This window comes from Panthera tigris, chromosome A3, assembly GCF_018350195.1.
Source record: "Panthera tigris isolate Pti1 chromosome A3, P.tigris_Pti1_mat1.1, whole genome shotgun sequence".
In the NCBI taxonomy this organism is placed as follows: Eukaryota; Metazoa; Chordata; class Mammalia; order Carnivora; family Felidae; genus Panthera; species Panthera tigris.
This window is the reverse complement of record NC_056662.1, coordinates 99949303-99973535: the sequence shown is the minus strand read 5'-3', so window position 1 is coordinate 99973535 and position 24233 is coordinate 99949303. Positions and strand designations below refer to the sequence as shown.

General features: G+C 47.8%; 1 protein-coding gene across 5 annotated transcripts in view; it reads left to right on the top strand.

Moving 5' to 3' along the window:
• The window catches only part of REEP1 (receptor accessory protein 1), a 109164-nt gene extending 86323 nt beyond the window's left edge, over positions 1 to 22841 (top strand). The window contains exons 6-9 of one of the 5 annotated variants that reach the window (XR_006215861.1): positions 7904 to 8081; positions 11984 to 12019; positions 20371 to 20438; positions 21398 to 22841. Coding sequence is in view for 3 of the 5 variants with exons in the window: in XM_042981907.1 (XP_042837841.1) it covers positions 7904 to 8081; positions 11984 to 12019; positions 17472 to 17623; positions 20371 to 20442 (438 nt within the window). In the remaining 2 variants the exon portion in view is untranslated. Of the gene's footprint in view, positions 1 to 7903; positions 8082 to 11983; positions 12020 to 17471; positions 17624 to 20370 lie in introns of all 5 variants that reach the window. The other 4 variants (XM_042981907.1, XR_006215862.1, XM_042981905.1 and 1 more) reach the window with 4 other exon arrangements.
• Positions 22842 to 24233: the final 1392 nt, after the last annotated feature.

The window sequence follows — 24233 nt, the reverse complement described above, 5'->3', positions numbered from 1 at the left end:
AGAGGTGTGACTAACTCCAAACTGATCCAGTCGGGTAGAGAGGCCAGCAGCGACCTCTGCCCACCAGCACATGGTCTGGATCGGAACCAGGTGTTTCTCCTACCGACACCTGCGTGTGTTTGTGTGTGTTAATCCAGAACCAGTCCCACTTCGGCATCCTTCCAGAGCCTCTTTTTCGTGTCAGTTTGGTAGCATCTAACCTGTGATTAACTTACTTGGATTTTTTTTTTTTTTCTTTGCTTAATGCCTGGAGAACGAGTTGAATTTGATGACTGATGCTATTGGGGGAGAAATCCTCTTTCTTTCTTTCTCCTTTGTTTGTTAATCTAATTTGATGTCACAATCAAGGCGGCCCATTTTCATCAGCATGTTGATAAGGAGTCTGCTTGGCATTGATGTAGAGCATGTGTGGCTATAGAGGTTAACTGTCAGCGAGGTGGGTGCGGAGAAGGAAATACTAACTCTTTCTGAATTACCAGTGGGGAATGTGGTTATGCTGGTGGCTTTGTTGTCCATTGCCTGACTCACTAAAACCTGTTGTCTTTATTCTTGTTGTCATTAGTTACAGGCATTCGATATCCATGAAGGCTCTGCTAGAGCCTTCCCCTGTGACTTGGTGTGTCCCCCGGGAAAAGAGGACCTCATCAGGGGCTTGCAGCCAAGCTTAGTTGCTGTGTTGCATCTGGGCTCTGTGGGCCCTCATGGCAGGCATCCTATTAGTGGTAAATTATTTTACTCGGAATACCAGATTAGTAAAGGTCTGGGTTTTCCCAGGAACACACCCGTTCCCCTTACTAAGAAAAACATCAAAATGGGCACTTGGCTGGCTCCGTTGGTAGAGCATGTAATTCTTGGTCTCAGAGTTGTGAGTTTGAGCCCCACGTTGGGGGTAGAGTTTACTTAAAACACACACACACACACACACACACACACACACACACACACACACACACTTCTTTTTTAAAAAAGAAGAAAAACATCAAAACATACAGAATTCGGCAGTGTGTTAGCTAAGTGGCTTCCTCATCCCTTACCAACTGGGGGAAAGATTAGAAATTAAAGATCTCAGAAAGTTCAGTGACACAGTTTACCTCTTGAAGTCTAATTTTCTAAGAGTTTTAGCCAGAAAAAAAAAAAAAAAGATTGAACAATCAGGAATGGATTACCCTCCCTTGCCTCAAGGCACTTCTGTGGGATTTCTGGGGATTCTAGGAGCACCCTGAAAGAATCACCAGGCCCTGGGTTGACCTGCCCAGAAAGCAGCGAGGTGGGTCTGTTAAAACAACATGTAAATAAGCAACAATAACAAAACTGGGTAGACATGCTTATAACATCTAGGGAATGAAGAGGTCAAGAGTACAACAGATTATATGGTGGTAGGCTGAGAGGTGGGCTGGTAAGGACAGTGCTGACTTGTGACATGACAGCCCTAGGGGCAGACTCAGATGTACTTGAGTACTCAGATGTACTTGAAGTAGGCTGACCTTGGTTCATGAAAGGGCCCCCACATCCTTAGCTTTTCCTATGGCTCATATTCTAAACTGAGTGTTGGCTGGGGAGGAAATTGATATAGGACTTTCAAAACACAGACACATGGGGTGCCTAGGTGGCTCAGTCAGTTGAGCATCTGACTCTTGCTTTCGGTTCAGGTCAAGATCTCACAGTTTGTAAGTTCGAGCCCCACGTTGGGCTCTGTGCTGGCAGTGTGGAGCCTGCTTGGGATTCTCTCTCTCTACCACTGTCTCTCTGTGCCCCTCCTGCCCTCTCTCTCAATCTTTCAAAACAAATAAACATTAAAAAAAATTTTAAACACACACACATGTTAAACACACAGAGTTACTGTGGGAGACCCAACAATTATTCTAGAGATTTTCAACTAATTCTAAAAACCCTTATTTTGGAATTGCAATCAGAGCCAGATAATGAGCCACCAAAGAGGGTCACAGATTCTTGAACTTAGAATTTTCCAGTTGGAAGGGAATCTTGTTCAATGCTTTAATTTCCCAATGAGGTTGCAAAGCTGACAAAGACCAAGGTGACTTGGTCAAGGCCCCTCATAACAGAGTTGAGACAAGGCTCTTGGGGCTGGACAGCTAATATATTGCAGTTTCTGGAGGCACCACTTCTTCCTTCTCTGTTCTAATATTGTTTTTTGTTTTTTTGGGTTTTTTTTTTTTTTTTTTAAGTAGTCTCATGTCATCCTGTTTTGGTCTAGATGGCACTTGTCAGCATCATGCAAGCCCTATATTTACAAAATAGGATCCTCAAGGTGATCTTGGGAAAGTGCTATGAGTGTTTCTAAAAATGAAGTGGTAATGATTCTTAAAGGTAATATATGTTTATGGTATAAAATTCCAAAAGCACAAAAGAGGGCATGCAGTGAAGAGTATGTGTCACTCCTGCCCCCGCCCCCCACTGGTCCAGCTGTTTTAAAAGAAACCCTGTGACCTTTCAGCAGGCACTTTCACAAATGCATTCATTTGGCCATTAACACAGTATAACTGGACCCCCATCCCCTTAGCAGACAAAACTGCAAAGACCTCATGTGTCATTGAATGGGCAGCTCTGAGTGCTGGATGACCAAGAAATATACTTCTCTTTCCACCTGGTCCCCATCTTCACCTACCCAAGTCCTCTAAGGCCAGGTCAAGCGTAGTCTCCTCTGGCATGTCTGGCTGCTCCAATGCACGCTCTCTGTCCTTTGCACCCTCCAGCCCTCTGGCCTTTCTCATATACTCCTTGTGGACAGAACACATGTCCCTATTCAACAGAATGCTCCTTGAGGTATGGGACCCTGGCCGATGCACTGGGGTAGGGGTGGGGATTTCCTGTTACTGCTCTTTACTGAGGAAATTGATCAATAAATGGCTGTATGTTCATTCATTCAACTCCTTGAGCCCTAATGTATGTCAGGTAACATGGCAGACACTGATAAATGAAACAATCTGGAGGGGAAGACAAACCAACAAACAATACCAATAGTTAAATGTAATTGTGTGAGGTGCTACAAAGAAGTACAGACTTCACTGAAAGCATACAACAGGGAGCAGAGATGGTCAGACAAAACTTCTCTGAGAAGTGCAACCATATTGTATTGAATCTAAAACGCAGTGGTTTGGGGGCACCTGGGTGACTCAGTTGGCTAAGTGTCTGACTCTTGGTCTCAGCTCAGGTCTTGATCTTGGGGTTGTCCGTTCAGGACCCACGTTAGACCCCATGTTGGGCTCTGCATTGGGCATGAAGCCTATTTTAAAAAAGAATGGGATAGTTTCTAAGACTATCTAAGATAACATTGTTATCTACCCCTAAAGGAGGAAAATATTGCCAATCAAATTAGGGCTTAATCCTTTTCCACTTAGAATTTTTACTTCTACTTATCAAAAGGACCCTTTTAGACTTTAGACATAGATTTTTTGTGTGTATCACTTTGCACATACATTAAAAGGAACACATAAGCACAATAAATTGATTGAATTTCTTCCTAACCTCGGTTCTTCAGTTTCTGAGTCTCACTCTTCTGAATCACTTTTCAACTGAGCTCGTCAGTGTCTGTTTATGACCATGCTGTATCACGCTCCACCTTCCAGAGCGTTGGTAATACACAGCTGGCTGCTGTCTCTGGGATTTTCATCCATGCCGCTGATAACCATTCTGCCAGTGTGGATGCTGCCACTTTCTTGATCTTACCAGAGGTGTCAATGGAGTGTGTTTTAGACAACCTGGACTCATATTTCTTCTGTGGGTGGTTCTGAATGGTTTCAATTCAGTTCAGTTGTCCATTCATGCCATGGGGATGACAACCAAATGCATTCATGTGTAGGCAATGACAATGATGTCAAGGCAACAACAATTTTAAGACCCACCTCAATTTCAGAGATGAAAAAATATATGTCTTGAAATAGATGAAGATCATTCACAAGAAGTCTGGGAGTAAGCGGGTACTGTCATTATTCCGGTGAGTCAGAGATGTCAGGGCTCTAAATGGATGTCTCTGTGAGTCACCTAGTCACAAGATGGCAGTTCCACCACAGTCAAAAGTAGGAGACAGGGAGCAGGTTCAGGCCTTTCTCCTGCATTTTGGGGAAAGAAATGCCTTTCCCAGAAATCCCTTAGCAAATTTCCCTTACCTCCCATTGGCCAGAATTGAACCACATAGCCATCCATAGCTACAAGGGAGATTGGGAAATCTGTTTTTTTTTTTCTTTTTTTCATTGTGTCAAGAATGGGGTTGGGAGTGACTTTTGGATGGTCAACTAACAGTATATCCTAGTGTGGTCAAATTCATTGGAGATACAGTGAGTTAACCTGAAACAGTATAGGACTCTTTAAAGGTTTTAATGTGGTGATGTGGCTCATTGAATTATGGAGAATGTGGTTTTAAGCTTTAACAAACTTAGGGGATCCAAATTTATATTCCCAAATAAGGAACCCAGTTTTGCAGAGTACCAGTGAACAATTCTTGATTGTTCCCAGAATAATAAAATGGACGTTCTCCAGAGCAGAGCCAAAGTGGCAGGGTGGATTGGGGTTTGTGGAAAATGAATGGAAATGAGGTTTTGAGAGGAGACGGAGACGGGCTGAGAGGTTTACAAATGAGAGAGCCATATTAATTCTAACCACCTCAGAATGTTTTGACAGATAAAGGCTAATTTGTTTTCAAGATCCTTGTGCCCATGCTGCTATGATTTCGTCTGAGTCAGGACTGTGTTGATACAGAGCTATTATTATCCCCTTTTCTTTGCTAACCTCTGCCACTTCCAGTCTTCATGATGTTAGTGATATTGGAGCTAGGCTGGCTTGGCTTCTGGGAGTGGACTTGAGTGCTTTGCTGAAAAGGACATGTATGGTGCCTGTTGCTGCTTGCTCTCGGATACATTGCTGAACATTGGCAGGAGCTGGCAGGCACATTGATGGACTTAGTCCCTGACCATTTATTTGGGCTTGGGCTCATGAAGCCCCTCCTTGTCCTTTTGGCCGGATGTCGTCTTTTTATTTTTTATTTCAACAGCAACTCGTGTGTCTCAGGCAGCATATCATCCTCATGCTCATCATCACCACCATCATCACCATCATCATAGTTGGCATTTTTTGAACGCTTACCATGCATTGGGCTTTATACTATCGTATGGACATAATCTCATGTAATCCTCACTATATCTTGCCATGTGGATGCTCCTTAGCAGAGGAGAATATTGAGGTGGAGAGAGGTTAAGGTCACCCAGCTCTTAGTGATAGGACTGTAATTTGACTCTAGGTCTGACTCCAGAACCATTGCTCTTAATTGTCACTTTGTGGAGCTTCTGGTGTGGCACAAGCTGTGTGGTTATTTGTACATTTGCCTTTTTACATTTTGTCAGAAATCGAACTCTATTTTTGGTATTTCCTAATAACACCTAGCATAGTGTCTTGGCCAGAGAACATCCTTGATAAATAATTGTTGAACAAAAGTGACTGAATGGGAGGACGACTGAAAGTGAACCACTGGGTAGCCTTTCTGAGTGTGAACCTGACACTGAATTACCCCATTGTCATTGTCAATATTTCCTGCCTCTTTTCAGAACTCATTTTTGTTCCTTAGCCCTCTCATTTCTAAAAAAAATTTTTTAATGTTTATTTATTTTTTAGATTGGGGGAAGGGGCAGACAGAGCAGGAGACACAGAATTTGAAGCAGGCTCCAGGCTCTGAGCTGTCAGCCCAGAGCCCAACGTGGGGCTCGAACTCATGGATCACGAAATCACGACCTGAGCTGAAGTCAGACACTTTAACCATCTGAGCCACCCAGGCGCCCCTCTAAATTCTAGATGTCACCTTAAGTGCTTCTGAGTTAAATAATCATAGATCATTGGCTGATAGCTTTGGAGGGGATTATACTGGGCAGCTAGTCTCACCTCATTTTCATGGCACAGACAACCCAGCTGTTAATGTCTAGAAGGTGAGGCCTCAGACCCTTTGGCCACCATCAGACATCAGAGGGGTGTCTGGGGGTGATTTCCATCTCTTTTTTTTTAACATAAAACACTCCTTTGTCTGGATTTATAATTCTGATCGTATATATCTGATTATTTAAATAGTTTTCTTTTTGCTCTTAGTTTCCTAGAGACGTTTTTAGATCTTTGGTATGTTGAGAACTTATCTTTTTCATATTTTAATGCATCTTTGTTTTATTCTGACATTTCTTCTAGACCTGTCTGCAAGCTCCTTTTGTTTTCCCCCTTCCCTCTAACTAACTCATTCTGCATTTGCATTTGCTCCTTTATCTAACTGGCCCTTTGACTAGTCACTTCTATGAACTGCGGTGCTTTGCTGGCCATTTTCATTGGTTTTTTTTTTTTTTTTTCCTTAAGTAAAATGAAAAAAGTCCTCCAACCCCTTTGCCATGTTGTGGCCCTTGTTTGTTTTATTAAACCCACCCCCAACCCAGAGCCCTCTTGTTGGCTGTTCCCACCTATTTTGCGCTGATTTGTTGGTTCTATTATATCTGTTGTGTCTTACTGTTCCCAAGTAGTCCAGCCCTCTAGGACCACTTTCCCTTCATTATCCTAATAAAATACCTCCTCTGCTGTCCTCTGCTGTCCCGTGTACCTGTGGGAAGTCTGCACGCCCTCCAGTATTTCTGAAGATGCCCAACTTCATTGATTTGCTTGGTGGTTACTTGCCTGTCACCTTTTGCTCAAATCCCAACCCAATTCTCAATTAACCCCAGTCTCCTACCAGCCCCCAGCCCCCTCTCAAGTTCCTTCTCCTCCAAACACAAGGTCCCTCTCCAGCCCCCGAGGCACCCCTAAGGCAATGCCCCCTCCCTGAGCCTTCATTATGATCCTTTTCACTGTGACACAGATTCTCTCATCCAGACAGCAAGGACCTTCCCTTTCATAAGTATAATGGATTGATCTCCCGCTTTCCTAAACAAAAGAACAGTTTTCCCCTGAGATGAATTCTGTGACTCTCTCAGAATATGAAATGGTTACAGTCAGCAGGTTTTTGTTTTTTTTTAATGTCATGTTTTTTCTTTCCTGATTCATTACCTTTTGGGTATTTTATGAAGCTCAAATGCAAGAGTGGAAACAAATGTGCCTCATAAACAGTAACATGAACAGATAAAAGAAGTTGCTGTTGTCATACATTTTTTAAAAAATACCAGCTGATTTTTATTTCCTTTGAAAAGTGTAAGGACTGAGCACATCGATTATTAGGTTTTGATTTTTCTGACCAGATTCTTGTGTACTGGAAACTGAGCAAAAATGTGGCTATGTAGGGACTTTTATTTATGTAAAGCCAGAGAAGCAGCAGACAGCCCCTCAAGAGTAGGAACTGTAGGTCGCAGTCATTTCCTCCGCCCTGGGTCTGTTTGTGGCTCTAGCTCATCATGCGATGTGGGCATCTGAAGGAGAAGGAGGGGCGCCTGGGTGGCTCAGTCAGTTAAGCGTCTGACTTCTGCTCAGGCCATGATTCCGTGGTCCATGTGTTCGAGCCCCCCATCGAGCTCTGTGCTGACAGCTCAGAGCCTGGAGCCTGCTTTGGCTTCTGTGTCTCCCACTCTCTGCCCTTCTCCCCTCGCCCCCCCACCCCCACCCCTCGCCACGCTCTGTCTCTCTCTCCTTCAAAAATAAACATTAAAAAAAAATTTTAAATGAAGGAGAAGGAGCCAGGAGCCAGAGGCACGATGGCTGAGACCCACAGGAGGCCCTGGAATATTCCAGGCCTTGCTCCTCTCAGTGTTTCCAGCCAGTACACCAGGCACCTGCCCCTCTGCAGAGTCCTTCCAGGTCTTGAGTTTCACCTTGCCGACTGTCAGAACTTCCTCTTGGCCTCTGTTGTGTCTGCACTCCCCTCACCCCCACTACTGCCTGTGGTCTGTGGGGCAGGCCTCTGACGTGTGCCCCCTTCCTGTGTTGTATCCAGGGACAGGGTGCCTTATCGGAGAGACTCCGGAGCTTCAGCATGCAGGACCTCACCACCATCCGGGGTGACGGTGCCCCTGCCCCCTCCAGCCCCCCCCCACAGGGGTCTGGGCGAGCCAGCGGCAAACATGGCCAGCCTAAGATGTCCAGGAGTGCTTCTGAGAGCGCCGGCAGCTCAGGTAGGTATCATCTCACTTTTCATCTTTTCCAGTTCACAGGCCTTGCTTTCACGGAGAGAGGCCCCGTCCACCATGTGGCACATAACCCGGAGTAGCCATCAACACAGATGTCCATCAGATCGTGCCAGGACAGCCAAGAGGCAGAGCACCATTCTGGCCAGGATGCGAGGCTGGCCTGGGGACTCTGACAGGGGCCAGGGTTAGGCCTCCTGCATCAAAGGGTTCTGCCTCTTCCATCTGATTATCGAAGGGCTGGGGGTGGGTGGAGAACAGTGCGTGAACCAAGCCTGGAGGCAACACGCACAGCTGGACGTGGGTCAAGACAGCTTTCTCTGTTCTCTTCCTCTCCGACCTTATACTCCTAGGAGGGCTTACCTGTCTTGACTACCTGAGTGTCTCCTCCTGCCCACCCAGGGCTTGTGGCTCCTGTGGTTCCTTTTCCCTGCATGAATGTTTCCTGTCACTCTACCATCGGCTCCCGTCCCTGTGCCCCCGTTCACCACGCACACCCTCAGTCCCTACATGCCAAAGACCACACTAGCTCTGAGATCTAACTCCTGCAGAGGCCACAGCTTTATGGAAACCACATCTGTTCCCGATGTCTACCTCTGGTTGTCAAGTGCCTGGCATCAGGTTCCCTGTATTAGGCTTGACCTGGGGACCTTGTTAGACATGCAGAGTCCTGGGCCCATCCCCAGAGGATTCAATAAATCTGGGATGAGACCCATATATGGTGGTGTTGAGGTGCAGCCCCCTTTGGGACCCACTGATGTCTGATCCATTAGTGGGTTTCAGGCTTATGGAGGGTAGGGGCATGGATTAGGGGCTAGGGAGCTGGGCCAGGACTCATATTTTCCCAGGCCATTCCTTGGAGAGATTCCAGGGACCTTGGCTCTCAGGAGCTGAGCACTGCTGCTGCCAGCAGAGGGTTAATGGTGAAAAGGGGTATAGGGCACAGTTCTGGATCGCCACCTCTACTCCTCACCCTTGGCGGAACATTGAGCCTCGAGGATGGGAACTGGACCACCCTTTTGGAGTCTCTGGCTGTGACATGTGCCTGGTGGCTGCCCTGCTCTTAAACAGGCTGTGAGGTGCACCCTGCAGGGGGCATCTTGACCCTGAGCCTCGAAGACCCCACCTGGCTTTTAGGGGTCTTGGACAGGGATGGGAAAGAAGGAGTCCCGTGGCCGCCCTGGGAATAATGGCTCATATTCCCTGCCAGGGAAGGGAGACCAGCTTAGAGGCAGGCCAGGTGTCCATCAGTTTCCTCCTGGGTGTTCCCGCTCATCAGAACACCCCACTTCACCCTGGCCCCAGGTTTGAACATTGTGGCTTCTCTCTGAGGGGAGATGTTTTAACTCTGGCAAGGTTGGAAAGGTAGACGCTTGGCTGTAAGGGTGAGGATCACCTCACGGAGGGGCTATCTCCTGAGTGAACTCTCCCTCAGGAGAATTTAGAATGCAATCCCAAAAGTCCAGGCAGGAAGAGACCTCAGGGATCATTCAGTCTAATCCTCAGATGTTACCAATAAAGAGACCAAGGCCCAGGCAAGGGAACTGTCTCCAGGGTCACCCATGGACTGGCATTCTCCTGTGGCCTCCTTACTCCTGGGATGGTGCTCTCTGTTTGCACACCCCTTGACCATCTAGGTTTCCTTGAGCATCTACAACTTCTGATCTGTTGGGCACTGTTTCAGGAATAGAAATGTGAAATGGAATTAGGTATCACCTCCACCTTTGGTCAGCTCCTTGGCCACAGAGCCTCAAGTGAAAACTGTTATTTGGAAGAAAAACAGGCCCCAATTCTGTGAGGCTTAAAGGGTAGAGCAAGAACCAATGAGATAAAATTGGGTAAAGTTCTAAGAGGGTAGCTGCTTACTAGCTGTGTGACCTGGGCAAGCTCTTGCCCTCTCTGAACCTCAGATTCCTTATCTGTTCACAAGGAATGACAATACCTACTTGGAGGACTGTTGTGAGGATTTGAATAAAATAATCCACATAAATGTGCTTAGGATCATGCCCGCAGTCTACATAGTAGCTGGTGCTGTTGTTCCTGTTGTTATCTAACTCACCTATGAAAGCACTTTCTCATATGAAAGTGTCCAGGAGAGAAGTAGGCTGCCTTGTGAGGTAGTAAGGTCCCTGACATTGGAAGGGCCCGAACCAAAGTTGAATGGTCATGCACCGGGGCTCTAGGGAGGTCTTCCTGCAGGAAAGTGAGAAGTCTGGTGAGGTCTGAAGGCGATGGGAAGTGTCTCCTGGGCTTTGAACATTTTCCCAGACCAGCACTAAGTAGAAACGGTTTGGGATGCTTTGTTTTGGCACTGGCCCTGCAGCCTTCCATTGGCAGTGATGCCCTCTGCCGGTGGAGCAGCGAGCCTGTGGGGTCACCCTGGATGCAGGTGAGCAGGTAGAGTTCATGGAGAACCAGAGAACCTGCTGTGCTGCAACATGACCCTGCGCTGCCCCCTGCTCAGCCTGGGCCACAGCTCCTGTGATTCCAGGGGGCAGAGAAGGGAGGTGCTGACCCAGCAGGGAGGGCGGGGACCATGTGGCGCTCACTCCAGCTGTTCTGGGACCTAAAATAAAAGTCCTCTCAGAATGAAAGACGGGTGAAAGATGACCCAGGACCTGGGCATGGGTGGGGCAAAAGCACCCAGATCAGAGGCTCTGGGGCAGTTGGGGGTCCATGTGCCTGGCAGAAAGTCTGACAAAGGAGACCCAGCTGCAAGGGTTTGTATGCCCTCCCTACCCGCTATGTGGGCCTTGGACACTGGGCGTGGTGAGGTAGGGCCTGAGTCTGGGCTTCCGTCCTGGCAGGGCGACAGCAGGCCTGTGCAGAGCAGTGCAAGTGAGGCACATGTTGCCAAGCAGCTACCACGTTTGTCCCCACTAACCTATGTTCGGCCTCCGAACCTTTCTCAGAATGACACCCCAGGTGGTCACTACCGGGGAATTTGACCTTGGCATGGAAGATGAGCCCTGTTCCCTTCAGCTTTCTCCTCCGGAAAATGGGCACCATAGTCCCTACTCAGCCTGTGTCTTGGGCTTGTGAGGAGAGCAAACAAGAGAATTTGCAAACCCTGGACAGGTGGCAGTTGTTGAAGGCTGTCTGGGGGTGGATAGGTCAGAGGTGGTGGCTGGACCCCAGGGAGCTGTATGGCAGCAGTGGTTAAAATGTACATACAATGTACAATATGTTCTTGAAACCATGATGCCAGTGGGAAAATGTACAAAACAGTGAGATATAATGTAACAATATATGTAAAATAAAAATACATGCCCACGGTGTAAAATAACAATATGGAATTTGCAGAAACATATCGCCCTCCCTACAGAATCTTAGACACCATTTATTGGAAGTCTGGCATTGAACCCCAGGAAGAGTGGAGGTGGTGTTAAAAGAATGATCCATGCTTCCCATGAACTTGGAGACACTCAGTCAACTTGTATTTAGTAAGCACCTACTGTATACCAAGGCCCACATGTGCACCAAGACCAGTGGAGTGTACAAGGCAACAGTCACTTAGGCCTTTGACCGAGTGACTGATACCAAGCAATCTGGGGAGTCAGAGGTCAGTCTGAGAAGGGTTTCTGGAAATCCTTCTGAACTGGAAGGCATAGAGTGGAGGGGTGTGTGAGCAGGTGCGGTTAGAATTATTTCTCAGAGGATATAAGGACTGACCTGTGTGGGCCGGGCAAGGGCATTTTCTAGCACCTGAGGGGAAGCTGAGTCTAGAATGATCTCCTCCCCCACCTTGGTGTCTCTACAGAGACCCGCATTCCCAGGGCCCTTATATTGAACATACTGGAATCCCCACACCTCACTGGGGCCTCCCTGTTTGCTGGGGCTGGTTCCCATTGAGTAACGGGTGTCACTGATGATGTCCCCCATCCCCACAGTGTGTACCTGCTGCTCTACCTGCAGGACCCGGAAAGGTGAGTAAGCAGCCAGCCTCTGTGCAGCGTGCTGGACTCTCGCCTCAGGAGGAGGTTCTAACCATAAGCTGGCGCCTGACCGTGGGGCTCCCTTTCAGCTGCATAGTCTTGGGCGGCAGCAGGGGGCGGGGGGGGGCAGGAGTCAGGAGGCCGACCCCCTGAAATGACAAACCTGTGTTATCTTACAGTGTCTGCAGGCTAGGAATTCAGGAGCCTCTTAACCTGGTGGTTTGGCTCAGGGCCTGTGAACAGGCGTAGTCAAGATGTCGGCCGGAGCTGCAGTCACATAAAGGCTTGACTGAGCCTGGAGGATCCACTTCTAAGATAGCTCTCTTGTGGCTACTGGCTGCAGACTCAGATCCTCTTACCACATGGGTCTCTCTGGGGCTGCTTGAGTGTCCTTACGACATGGCAGCTGGCTTCACCCAGAGTGAGTGATCCAACAGAGAGAGGGCATGCAGGAAGCCACAGTATCTTTTAGGACCTAGTCTTTGAAGTCACCTCTGCCTTCTTCTGTTTGTTGGAAGTGAGTCATTAGGTCCAGCCCATGCTCAAAGGGAGGGGAATTAATCTCCACCTCATGAAGGGAGGAGTATCAAAAAATGTGTGGAGATATTTTAAAACTGCCACAGAGTCATATTGTGCTGTGGGTGATGAGGACACAGGAACTTACCCAGGTCCTCTGAAGCGATGAAGCCTTGTAGTCCCAGGGGTTTTGGTCCAGGTGCAGCCAAGGGAGCCCTGGTCCTGCTTTGCCACTTACTAGCTCTGTAACTGTGCGTGAACCACCTAACCAACCTGAGCCTCGGTTTCCACAACTTAAAGTAGAGATAAAGGTCCTGCTTCCCCACCTGACTGCGTGGTTGTGAAAATGTCTGTGAAAAAGGCTTTTTATTATAGCCGGGAGCAGCCAGAAAGCCTCCGGGAGAGGGGATGAGCCTGGGGTCTCCCAGTGCGGCTGCCCTCCCTGTGAGCGAACGATGGCTGGGTGCAGCCATGGCCGCCCGCCCGCGGTTGGCCGTGTTCTCTCCTGCCCTGCTCCTGCTGCTTCCCTAACCTTGACTAGACACATGAGGGACTGGGGATGGTGCTGGACAGACCCAGCTCCCCCTTCACCTGCCATGGAGGGCGCCCCTCCAAGGAGAATCTGCCTTTGGCTCTGAAGGTAAAAAGGCCACCCCATCTGCAGCTGCTGGCTGGCATGGGGCGGGGGGGGGCGGTAGGCGGGAGGAGGCAGGCACGGCACCCACCACTGCCTGTGCAACTAGCACTGGGGCTGCAGAGGCGTGGCCGTCCCTCCTGCAGTGGTGGGAGTAGAGGACATGAGCTGCATTTAAGAAGTGTCCTCTTTCCCCTTCATTTCTTCATTTGTAAGGCTTCTCGACACTAAGGCTTTTAAAAGTCTATATAAGACCTGGGGGTTTTGGAGACCATAAACCCAATGTGAACCGACTGTCAAAGGAGTTCTGAGCAGGGTGACAGTGGAGACCAGTGTGCTAACCTGGCTGTAACTCAGACCAGCTCTGTGTCCCTCAGGGGCCTCCTGGTCCACATCAGATACAGAGGGATGTATATGTATATGTATATGTATATGTATATGTATATATACATATGTATATGGCTCAAATGATTATGTCGTACACCTAAACCTAACATGATGTCATGTTATATCTCAGTTTTCAAAAAGAAGAAACAAACGGAGGGGCTGCATTCCAGTGCTAGAGGCTAATGCTTGGACCTGGTGGACCTACTGGTTGTTGGGGAACAACCCCGAGCGGGGTCCCAGAGGCCTCAGGCGACTGTGGTTATTTCTAACTATTGACCAATTTTGAGTTTGTAAATTCCTCGAGCCATTCTGAAAGCCTCTAGTTCTGGGATATTACCACCTGGAGGACCAGGGAGACTACAGCTGCCTTCCCCTCCACTCTTTCCTCATGGGACTACTCTGCGCTGTTCCCTGGGAAGCCCTCACCTCTTGTGACCCCTGACGGTTTCCAAATCAGAGGCTGCGTTTCCAGTGCATTTAAATAGAATTGCAGTTGACTGTAGGCATTTGAGTTTGCTCTCCCCAGGAGCGGTGAGGATGGGGGTGTTGGGGAGTGGGCAGCAGGCGGGGCTGGGTGGGGGCCTTGGGCTGGGGTGGCCCTGCTCAGAGCTGTGATCTGGGAGCCTTTGCCCCAGCCCTCCCTTTCTCAGGCCCTCTTAACACCCAGTGCCCCGGAGTTGTCCCCCACTTCCCAGTCTCCCTAAGGTCTGCTTGCAAGATGAGCTCCGTCCGTCTGTGAGAGTGGGAAAGTCCCTCAGCTCTTCAGGGCTCGGCCCCCTCCTCCATAAAGTGTGGCCATCTCTGCAAGTGATGGGTGCCCGGTGTGAGGTGTCAGCAAATGGTGTTGGGGGACTGGAGGCCAGCTCTCCGGCAATGATGCCGTGGGAGAGGGTTTCACGGGGTCACAGACACTTTGGTCACAGAGCCCCTCCTGGTCCCTTGAGATGATTTTCATCTGTGCATCTCAGAGCCCACAAGAATATTCTCTCCCCACTTCAGCTCCATTCCTGCCCTTCTGTCAGCCATTTCCCTGTTGTTTCCTGCACGGGTCTCTTTCTATTAATCTCTCTCCTTCCCGCCCGACAGCTCTTTCCTGTCCCTTTTCTCCCTACCTGCCCTGATGTAATGTAGAACTGAAGTTTGTATTACTGCTTGGAGTTAGTCGTAAAGATGGATTTTTTCCCCTTTAAAATAGAAAAATCAAGTGTGCGGGGCCTCATTTTAAAAAAGCAAAGTCATGCCTTGTATTCCTCCTACTGAAAGAGAGAGAGAATTGCATTTTCCCAGAGTGGCCCCAGGCAGCGCGTTTCCTCAGACAGCAGCAGTGGCTGTGTGAGGTTTAGAGTGTGGGAAACGAGTGAGTGTATGTCTGTGCGTGGATCTGTGCGTATGCACGCACGCTTGCACGTGTGTGTGAGTATCCTCCCCAGAGACCCTTCCCTAACAGAATATTGTTTTCTTTCTCCTCGGTGGCTGTCGGGGATGCGGATGTAAGTGTTCCAGACGGGTGTGCCCTCCTTCAACACGTTTGCTGACTTCCATTAATGGCTCCCACTAACGTGTGCTGTGTGGGATGTGTTTGCTAACCTGGTGGTTAACAATCTGGGGGTGTTTTGGCACTATGGGGGTGGGGAAGCCTTGGGCTCCGTGCATACACATCTACTCAGGCCTCCAAGGGCTCTGAGACTCAGCCAGTTTCTTCCTCGCCCCCTGCCCCCCCCCCCCCCAGCAGAGAGCTGCGTGCCAGCCCGCTGTGGTCCTGCTGACACGTTCACTCTTATCGAACGTCAGGCAAGGCCGCGGAAGGCAGCAGGGACTCCTGTCCTTTCCTAGAGGCTGCCCAGCCTTGGGCACCAGGGTGGCAGCTTTGCAGGCTCAAGGTCTTGGCTGCCATCACCTAAGGTTTAGAGGTGGTTGCTGTGGCCATGAACTTCAGTGAGAGTCACTCCCCACACAGGTTGTCTCTGGGTCTTAAGGAGTGGATAGCAACAGCACAGGGAAAGCCCTGGACCAAAATTTGGAGGGAACCCCATGTGCAGAGGCACAGACTCCAACCAGTCCCCAGGCCCACATCCAGGATGCAGTTTTGTGTTGAGGCAGACCTGGCCAGGCTGCTTCTGCGGTTTCTGTCCTGGTCTGAGGCCTTTTGGCCCTGGGCAGGACTGTTTCTTTTTCCTCCTGTCAGGCAAGAGGTATCTGTGTCCTGAAGGAATTTCTCTGTGGATGGGTGTCAAGGTCTGACTGGGGATGAGACCTAAGCTCTCAGATGATGCCTGTATTCCACCTGCTTTAGTGGATGGGCAGCCACTGGGTGCCCAGCCCTGCATCAGTGTTCAGAGGCACCGAGGATCGGCCACGGTCCCCAAAGCTCAAGATGCTTTCTGTCAGGCTGAGGCAGACAGAATGAGGCCGATACGAGAACCCGGGCACGCACCGCAAGTCATGTGGTACAGATGCCACGTGCAGTTGTGGTCGTAGGGTGAGGAGGCCAGGGAGGGCTCCCTGGAGTTGCCAGCCTTCATGTTCAACAGAGTCCTGAGGGTGCAGCTGATTTGGGCAAGGGAAGAAGGGCCCAGAGGACAACCTGACCCCACCCCACCCCCCAAGCTGGGGGATGCACAGAGCAAAAGAATCAAAGGAAGGTTAACAACCTCCATCTTGGCCCTTACCAAGGAGCTGTCAGAGCAGGGCATTCCCAGCCTACAATTCTGCTTTGCAATTTGTGGTGAAGACAAACGAGCAACCGAGCTCTCATGCTGCCTCCTGCTGGCTGTTGGGAATACAGCAGCAGTACCTGGAAAAGCTGCCCGAGATTAAGGTCTGTTGTGAGTTTTGCTTCACCCACACCTGGTGCTCATATAGTCGAGTGAGTTCTGTGTTGATGGAGAGAACACATTGATGGCTATGTTTTTAGGAGTAGGAGCAGGGTGTTCCAGAAAGAGGTCCGTTTTTTTGTTTTTTTTTTTTTCCTGCAGGCCTTAGGGCTGTTGATTGGATGATCTGAGGGCCCCATACATCTGCAGTCTGTGATTCTAGGTAAAAACAATATATGAAACCTAGAAGGATATGTCTTTGAGTGTCAGATAAGCCAGGTATGGGCAGGAAATAGGAGGACATTGAATATGCTTAAGGATTGAACATTTAAAAAAAAACCTGTGCATTCCATGACATGAATTAATTCTGGAGTTTTTCCTGTGGATTTAGCCAAGGCAGATTAAAACAGGAATCTTGCTGTCATTCTGGAGGGAAGGGTATTCCTAGATTCTCTTTCCACTAGGCTTCTTTGTTTCTTTAGGACTTGGCCTTTGAAATGAACCATCTACATAACTTCACTTAAGGTTCTCTCTTAAGGCTTCCTGGCATTTGACATCCTGTCTTGAAGAACACGTGAGCTGAGTATGCAGTTATAATGCACTGTCAACAGGGCTCGTCTGTGTAAGAGAGGGAGCTCTAGTCCCCTCTTCAGATCACCGCACTGATCCGTTCTAGAGGGGATTCTTCCCCTGAGCACTCTTTGGTGTGGCGTCACATGTCCAAGCTGCAGGGTTTGACACCTCTCAGTTAAGGTAGCATCTTCCTTGTCCCAGGGCAGCGGTGCCCCCACCTCCCTTGGCAGCTTATCGGTTCTGCTCACCAGCTTATCAGGTTCCGGAGCCTGTGCTTGTTCCTGTGCACAGTGCCTGCCAGTCTCCAGTTGGAACCTCACAGTCGTGGACCGGCCTGCAGGGAGGCCTGGGGGATACTGGCTGCTTCTTCAGACACGGGGACCTCGGCTGTCCTAACAGGCATGGCTCGTCATGCTGTGTGCCTAACCTTGCCCTTGCCTGCCCTTCCTGGCTCCTTTCTCCGCTGATCCCTCCCTGCTGTACTTTGTCTCCTTTGTATAGATTGTAAATGGACATTAAGTGGTTGAGGGAGATGTGAATGAGGGTGGTGTGAAGGCCTGGGAGCCCCACGAGGTCCAAAACCCGTTGGCATTTTCGGACGAGGAGGAGGAAGATCTGCTGGATTTCATGTACAAGTATAAGGCGCCTCGAAAGACGGAGTTCCCCCTGGAGGTACACGGTGTCTGGGGCTGTGTGGTGGAGCATGTGTTTGCACAAGGGCCTTGCCCTGGAGACCTGGGGGGCCCAGGAGTGGCATCCCTTGGGGCACCCAGCACCTCCCAAGCGCCTGGGGTAGGAAGATCTCTCCCCATTAAACAGGACAGACCACTAGGTAGCATCCAGAGACTGGCCGAGGGGTGAAAAAGACTCTGCTCATTTTATTTAGAAATAGGAGAGGTGATCTAGCATTTAGAATAAAATTTAAAAATTTACAACTACTGGGACTCCTGGGTGGCTCAGTCGGTTGGGCATCCCACTTCGGCTCAGGTCATGATCTCGCAGTTCGTGGGTTCGAGCCCCATGTCGGGCTCCGTGCTGACAGCTCAGATCCTGGAGCCTGCTTCAGATTCCCAATCTCTCTCCCTGCCCGGCTCCTACTGTGTGTGTGTGTGTGTCTCTCTCTCTCTTGAAAATAAATAAACATTAAAAAACTTTTTAATAAAAATTTTAAGAAATCAAAAATTTACAACTACTAACATAAGATGATGTGGAAATGAAAAGCAACCCCAATGTGTGTTTTAGGGGAAGAAAATATGTTATTTGACAAGTTTTTGTAAATAAATCATGTTCGTCATCGTATCTTCAAGACACAGCAATAGTGCCTAGTATAAAGCCAATTATCGATAAAATGTTATTGAAAGGGCACAGCCCTCTAAAGCGACCTAAATCAAATATACTTAATAGATGTACTGTGGCCGGTTGTAGGTGTGGATGGAGTTTTGGCACCAGGAGGGCTAAGCCTAGAGCCTTGGGGCCTTGCTTTGTGATGTGGGTAGGGAGTCACCAGTCTTAGACTCAGGTGTGGAGCTGGCAGAATTGGGGACCCCCTAGCCTTCCTCTCTGCCCCTCACATCTCCTCTCCCATGCCCCATCTGCTAAATACTGTGGCCTGAAAGTCCATCTGAGGCAAGTTGGGAGTCCCCCTGTCCTCAGCGTAGGGACCCCATGAGACTTAGTTGAGGGGATGCATTGAAATGTTCTCCTACTCAAGCACCATGACCTATCGATCCCATTCAGACTAGGACCGTGGTTATTACCACTGAGTGTACACAGAATTCATCAGATTCCTTTCCAAGGGTGGGGCACATACGGATCAATTTTGAAGTTAGAGGTTTTGGTAAAAGATGTTCTCGCTCCAACACAGCCTGAGCCAACCCATGATAGGGGGAGGGGCTCAGCTCTCACATGGAAGGTGCCCAAAACATCATAGGGTCTAAGGGTTTTGCCATTTTGGTTTTGTTGTGTTAAAACGGCACAAGCTGCTTTACTGTTTACTTTAAACAGCCTAAGACAGGTTTCTAAAGGTAGGTTTCCCTGATTCCTCTTTTACTCTGAGTCCAGAGGTGGCCGGTCAACATTTCCTAGTCAAAATGGTGATGTGAGGGACTGGGGATGTGGAAGACCAGACCTTCCTATTTCCTGTTTTGTTCTCTCCCTTTCTCCCTCCTTCTCTTCTGTGTGCCTTCCAGGCACTGAGCTACTTACTGGGAAATGGCGAATGTGGACCTGCCCTCCAGAAGTTCACAGTGTGGAGGGGGAGACAGGGACCAGAGCAAACACACTCTGCCAAGGATGCAAAGTCCCCTGATGTCCTCTTGTGTGCAAAACACTAGGAGAACAAAGGTGGCCCTGGTTGTGTGTCACCTGGTTGTCTCCTCACTGGGCTGTGAGGAGAGGGGCTCAGGAGTGACTTTTGAGCTGGGTGCTAGAGAGGACAATAAACAGCAAGACAGAGAAGGAAGGGAAGGGCTTCAGGTCAGAAGGAACAGAGGTGTGGAAGGATGCCACAGCAAAAGTTAGTAGAGAGAAGTGGACAGAGACAAGGGTTGAGGGTAGCTTGGAGCCAGTTGTGTGACTGCACTCCCTCCTCCTCCCCTCCCCAACCCCCCCCCCCCCGGCCTTGAGTGCTATGCCAGGAGAAAAATTTCTTTTTCTTTCATTGTAGAAGGAATTTCTGTGATCTGTGTGTCCCATGGTAGGAGGGCTCCCTTGATAGTCATTTGTGGGGGAGATGAGGTGGACACCTTTATACTTAAGGACAGTGTTTCCTTTTGCTGTGTGGCTTGCTGTGCATTAAAAGATTTCACATCCAGAAAGAACACGGGAAACTTGGTGATGGAAATTTTTAGCACGTACCTAGAAATATGAGGCTGGTTCCCAAAGGAAATAACAAAGACAAGGGAAGAGTTAGGGAGGCGTTTCTCTCTGCTGAGTCACTTGTTAGGGTCATTTTGCTCCCAAGACTCAGGGACTTAGGGAGCATGAAGAGGGAGGGAGGTGCTCAGCTTCAGGATGCTGGGGTGTGACCCTGATTCCTGCTTAGGAGTGAGCCCTCCACCCAGCCAACTGTGTCACACAAGTGTTCGTGTACCAAAGGAGTTGTGTGTCTCAACACAAAACGCACACAGGTGCTCACCTCAAAAGGTTCCACGCAGGGGCACCTGGGTGGCTCAGTCGGTTAAGTGTCCGACTTCCACTCAGGTCATGATCTCACGGCTTGTGAGTTTGAGCCCTGCGTCAGGCTCTGTGCTGACAGCTCAGAGCCTGGAGCCTGCTTCAGATTCTGTGTCTCCCTCTCTCTGCCCCTCATCCACTTGTGCTCTGTCTCCCAAAAATAAATGTTCAAAAAAAAAATTTTTTTTTAAAGGTTCAATGCATACACCAAATTGAGGGACGCCTTTTTGTGTTTTCTCTGCCAGGCACCGCCTAGAGTCCTTCGATCCCGCTTTAGGAAGAAAAGTACCTCATCCTCAGCCACTGAAACCACGTGAGTGAGATGAGCCAACAGCACCGGACCCACAGAATGTTTCTTCTCTGCCTTAAAGAGCTAGTCACTAATAACATAGAAATCCGCAAGCTGGCGTGCTTTGAGTGTGCAGCCTCACAGACACAGCCTTTTCTCTCTCTCCTCTTACACTTTTAAGATTTTTATTTTCCTTTTCTTTATTTTGCTGGGGAGAGGCTAAAGGGAAAGGTAGCTTGTGTGTGGGGGTGGGGTGTGACCTTTAAGTCTTGAGGTTAGTAGTTTTCTGCAATTGGATTGTCAGCAGTGTGGTTTTAGAAATATAAGAGATCACCCTCACACTGCTGAGATGTACATTTGTAATTTATTTGTTGCATACTTCGTTTTTAGTCCTGTAAATGCAAACAAAGCAATTTTTTTAAACTTTTTTTGTTCTTGGTACTAATACTTTGGACTACGGTGTACATATTTATGGCTTTTGGCTTAATGTAATGGACTCGCAAGGGCTGCCAGAGGTTCTGATATGTAAGAAAACTACGAGATATGTAAAAAATTATTTTGATTCTAGAGAATGTCTCAGATGTGCTTATAAAGCTTCCAAATACAACTCCAGTAAAACAGCCCTTTTCCTGTAGGACGATGGTCCATATTCTTCAGATAGATGTTAAGTCAGTAGACCAGAGACGTTTAGAATGAAGAGACAATATTGTAATGACAGACACGAGTGTAATGAGGCCAGGGGAACAGCCCAGAATAAGAGAGGTCACAAGAAGCTTGTCTCCCCCTGGATTCTGGGTTAAGAGCTTCTGAATTTTGTCGAGGGATGTACCAATGGCTTAGGCAGGTGGCTCACCTTTGGTAAAACCTCCTGGGGATGTGAACTCACAGGGCTGTTGTGAGGAATCATTTTGAGTGTTCCATCAGTGCTTGACAAATGATTGTTTCTCCTTCATAGTAACCAGTTCTGTGACTTATTTCCCCAGGTAGAGGAGCCTATAATCTGAGCACTTGATCAAGAGAACAGTAAGCAAAAACCGACCAATCAACCCAAAACAAACCTAAAACTATGTTTCAGATATGCTGTCAAATACGTCTGAGACACCTGTCAAAATGCTGGGTTCTAGAAAGGTTTCAGAGGTTGAGATCTTTATGGACTGACTTGCTGCTCAGCTCCCTGGGCAGCTGTGGCTCACACCCTTCCCGGCTTGTGCAGAATGTGAACGAGAGAAGTCGCACTCATGGGCACTCCGCGTCTTACCAGACGTCTTATGCAAGCCGAGATCGCTTAGTATAATAGAGCACTAGCTAAGGGGACTCTCTACTTAGACTGAGAACTTCATCTGAAAAGAAGAATCTGGTTTACATAGCATTTCAGTCCGAGGTAGCTGCTCCCCACCCCCTTGGAGAGCTGAGCCTAAAATGTAGGACTTGTATATTTGTGCTTAGAGTTGGTGTTTTCTTTCAGTGTAATGCATGCAGTGGTCACAAACCAGTCACTTATAATACTTGGATTGTGTTTGTTCATAGATATGCCCTGAAGACTAGAGAATTAGTGTTATGTACCACATAGAACTTGCTGTCAACCGGCTATAAACAGGCCCAGTTAAAGACCGTCTCATTACTGAGCTACATACACCAACATATATCAGTAGTCTTTGCTGATGGCACACTGGCTGGACCTTAGCCACCCGAGAAAGGGTTTTACCTGAAGTTGATTGTTGCCAGATATGCACATTTAAATCCCTTCTTCCCACAATTCCTCTGAAGGTGAGTTTGTAATTTACAATGGGATTTAGGAAAACAAACCTAAAAGCAAATTTGTGGTTCAGAGGGCAAACGTAGGCTCTTTATGATCTTTCCCCCACACCCACCAATCCCTAAACCCACTAGGGAAGACAGAAAATCTAATTTCTTAAAGCTCATTGAATAGTTTCAGAGGAAAAATATATGCTTTAAATGTATTTACCTGTTAGTTGGGAGTACCCAGAATTACCAGAAACAGCTTAAGCAGCTTTTTAGCAGTGTTTTTTTCTTTTCTTTGCCAAAATAATAAATGCCTTTAGCAGCAGAGATCCTTCGTGAACAAACTATATTTTCACCATTTTACAATGTAAAGTTTTAACAAGTACAAGCTATCAAGTTTGCACTCAACTATGCCAAAAACAAGTTTGAAGCACTCTACTCTCAGACATGCTGTATTACTGCTCATTCAAGATTTAAAAAATTTAAAGGTATCCAAACTGCTGTCTTAATGTAAATGTAACTATTTTTCCTTCAAGTGTTGATTAGGGAGTTGGTTTCTCTCTTAAAAACACTCACTGTACAAATGAGAGCAGCTGTCATATTTCTGGCAAAATGTGTTTACTTATCCAACAAGCTGTATATTTGTGTATGGACTGACATAAAATGTGAATGCCTCCAAGTGTACATGTAGTGCTGTGGTGTTCTGTCTAGAGGATATAACTGAACGTTTTTAATTTCCTGATTTACAGACATAGGCTGTTTACAAAATGCTAGCTTGAAAGTCTGTAATTTTCATGTAATAACTTTTAGTTATTTGCCGTTGAGCACCTGTTCTGTTTCTGAGGTAAGATGGGGTGGTGTACTTATACACTAGAAAATGGAGTCATAATCCCTCCTGGCTTTGTGTGAATAGCTTGCTCACTTCACTGGCCTCTGAAATGTGTGTAAACTGTCCGTGTGTTTGTGATAACAGTGCTTGTCCACCATGACCACACCTGAGTATCTTCCTAGTCCTCGCCTTGCACAGTATTTGAAACGGCAAAGGATGTGCTTCATTCTCAAACGGCACACACTCAAAGAGCTGACGTTCTCGGTTGTGACTGTGCAGTTTCCCTAGTTTATTCCTGTAGTCCCTATAGAATGATCTGTGATAAAATAGTATACTGGACTGTGCATCAAAGGGATGTAAAATTACAGTATTCCAAAGGTTGAAGTTCTGCTGTTTTGTTACAATGCCTGATATATACCTTGAATAAAGTCTTAACGTTTTTCTTTTAAAAAACATCTTTGTAATGTCGAGCTTATGAGGGAAGAGAAAATACTTTAGAATGTTTATTTTTATTTTTTTTTTGAAAGAGAGAAAGCTTGAGTGGGGGGAGGGGCAGGGAGAGAGGGAGAGAGAGAATCTCAAGCAGTTTCCATGCTCAGCGCAGAGCCCAACATGGGGCTTGATCCCATCATCATGAGATCACGGCCTGAGCCAAAATCAAGAGTTGGGACGCTTAACCAACAGAGGCACCCAGGAGCCCCAGAAAGGGAAAATACTTTTTTAAAATGTGGAAGGTAGCAAGGATTTAGAAGCTGAGTGCTCAGTCATTAACTGGCCCGGTGCCTTGGCCCCATGCCTACTGCATAGAATTGTTGTGGGAAAAAAATTAAAATGGGTGTTTTGAAAAACAGTTGATCATGTAAATAGAAACCTGGTAGTATGTTTTACATTTTTAAAAGTCACTAGTGGAATCTGTGTGGCTATGAAAATAGAGCGGCTCATCTGGTAAGCAGTTTTAATTGTGCAAGCAGAAATTTGGTCTATCGTTTTCCTTCTTGGTACCTGTTCCCTCGCCTGCAAGTGAGGGAGTACATATGCAGGTCAGAAGAGGGTAGAATGTGCAGAGGAGCACTGAGTGACATGGGTGCTCTTAATACTGCTGCAGCCCTTGTCTTTAAAATATGAACAGGCTGGGGCAGCTGGGGGGCTCAGTTGGTTAAGCATCCAACTCTTGATTTCAGCCCAGGTCATGATCTCACAGTTCACGAGTTTGAGCCCCACATTAGGCTCTCCACTGTCAGTGCAGA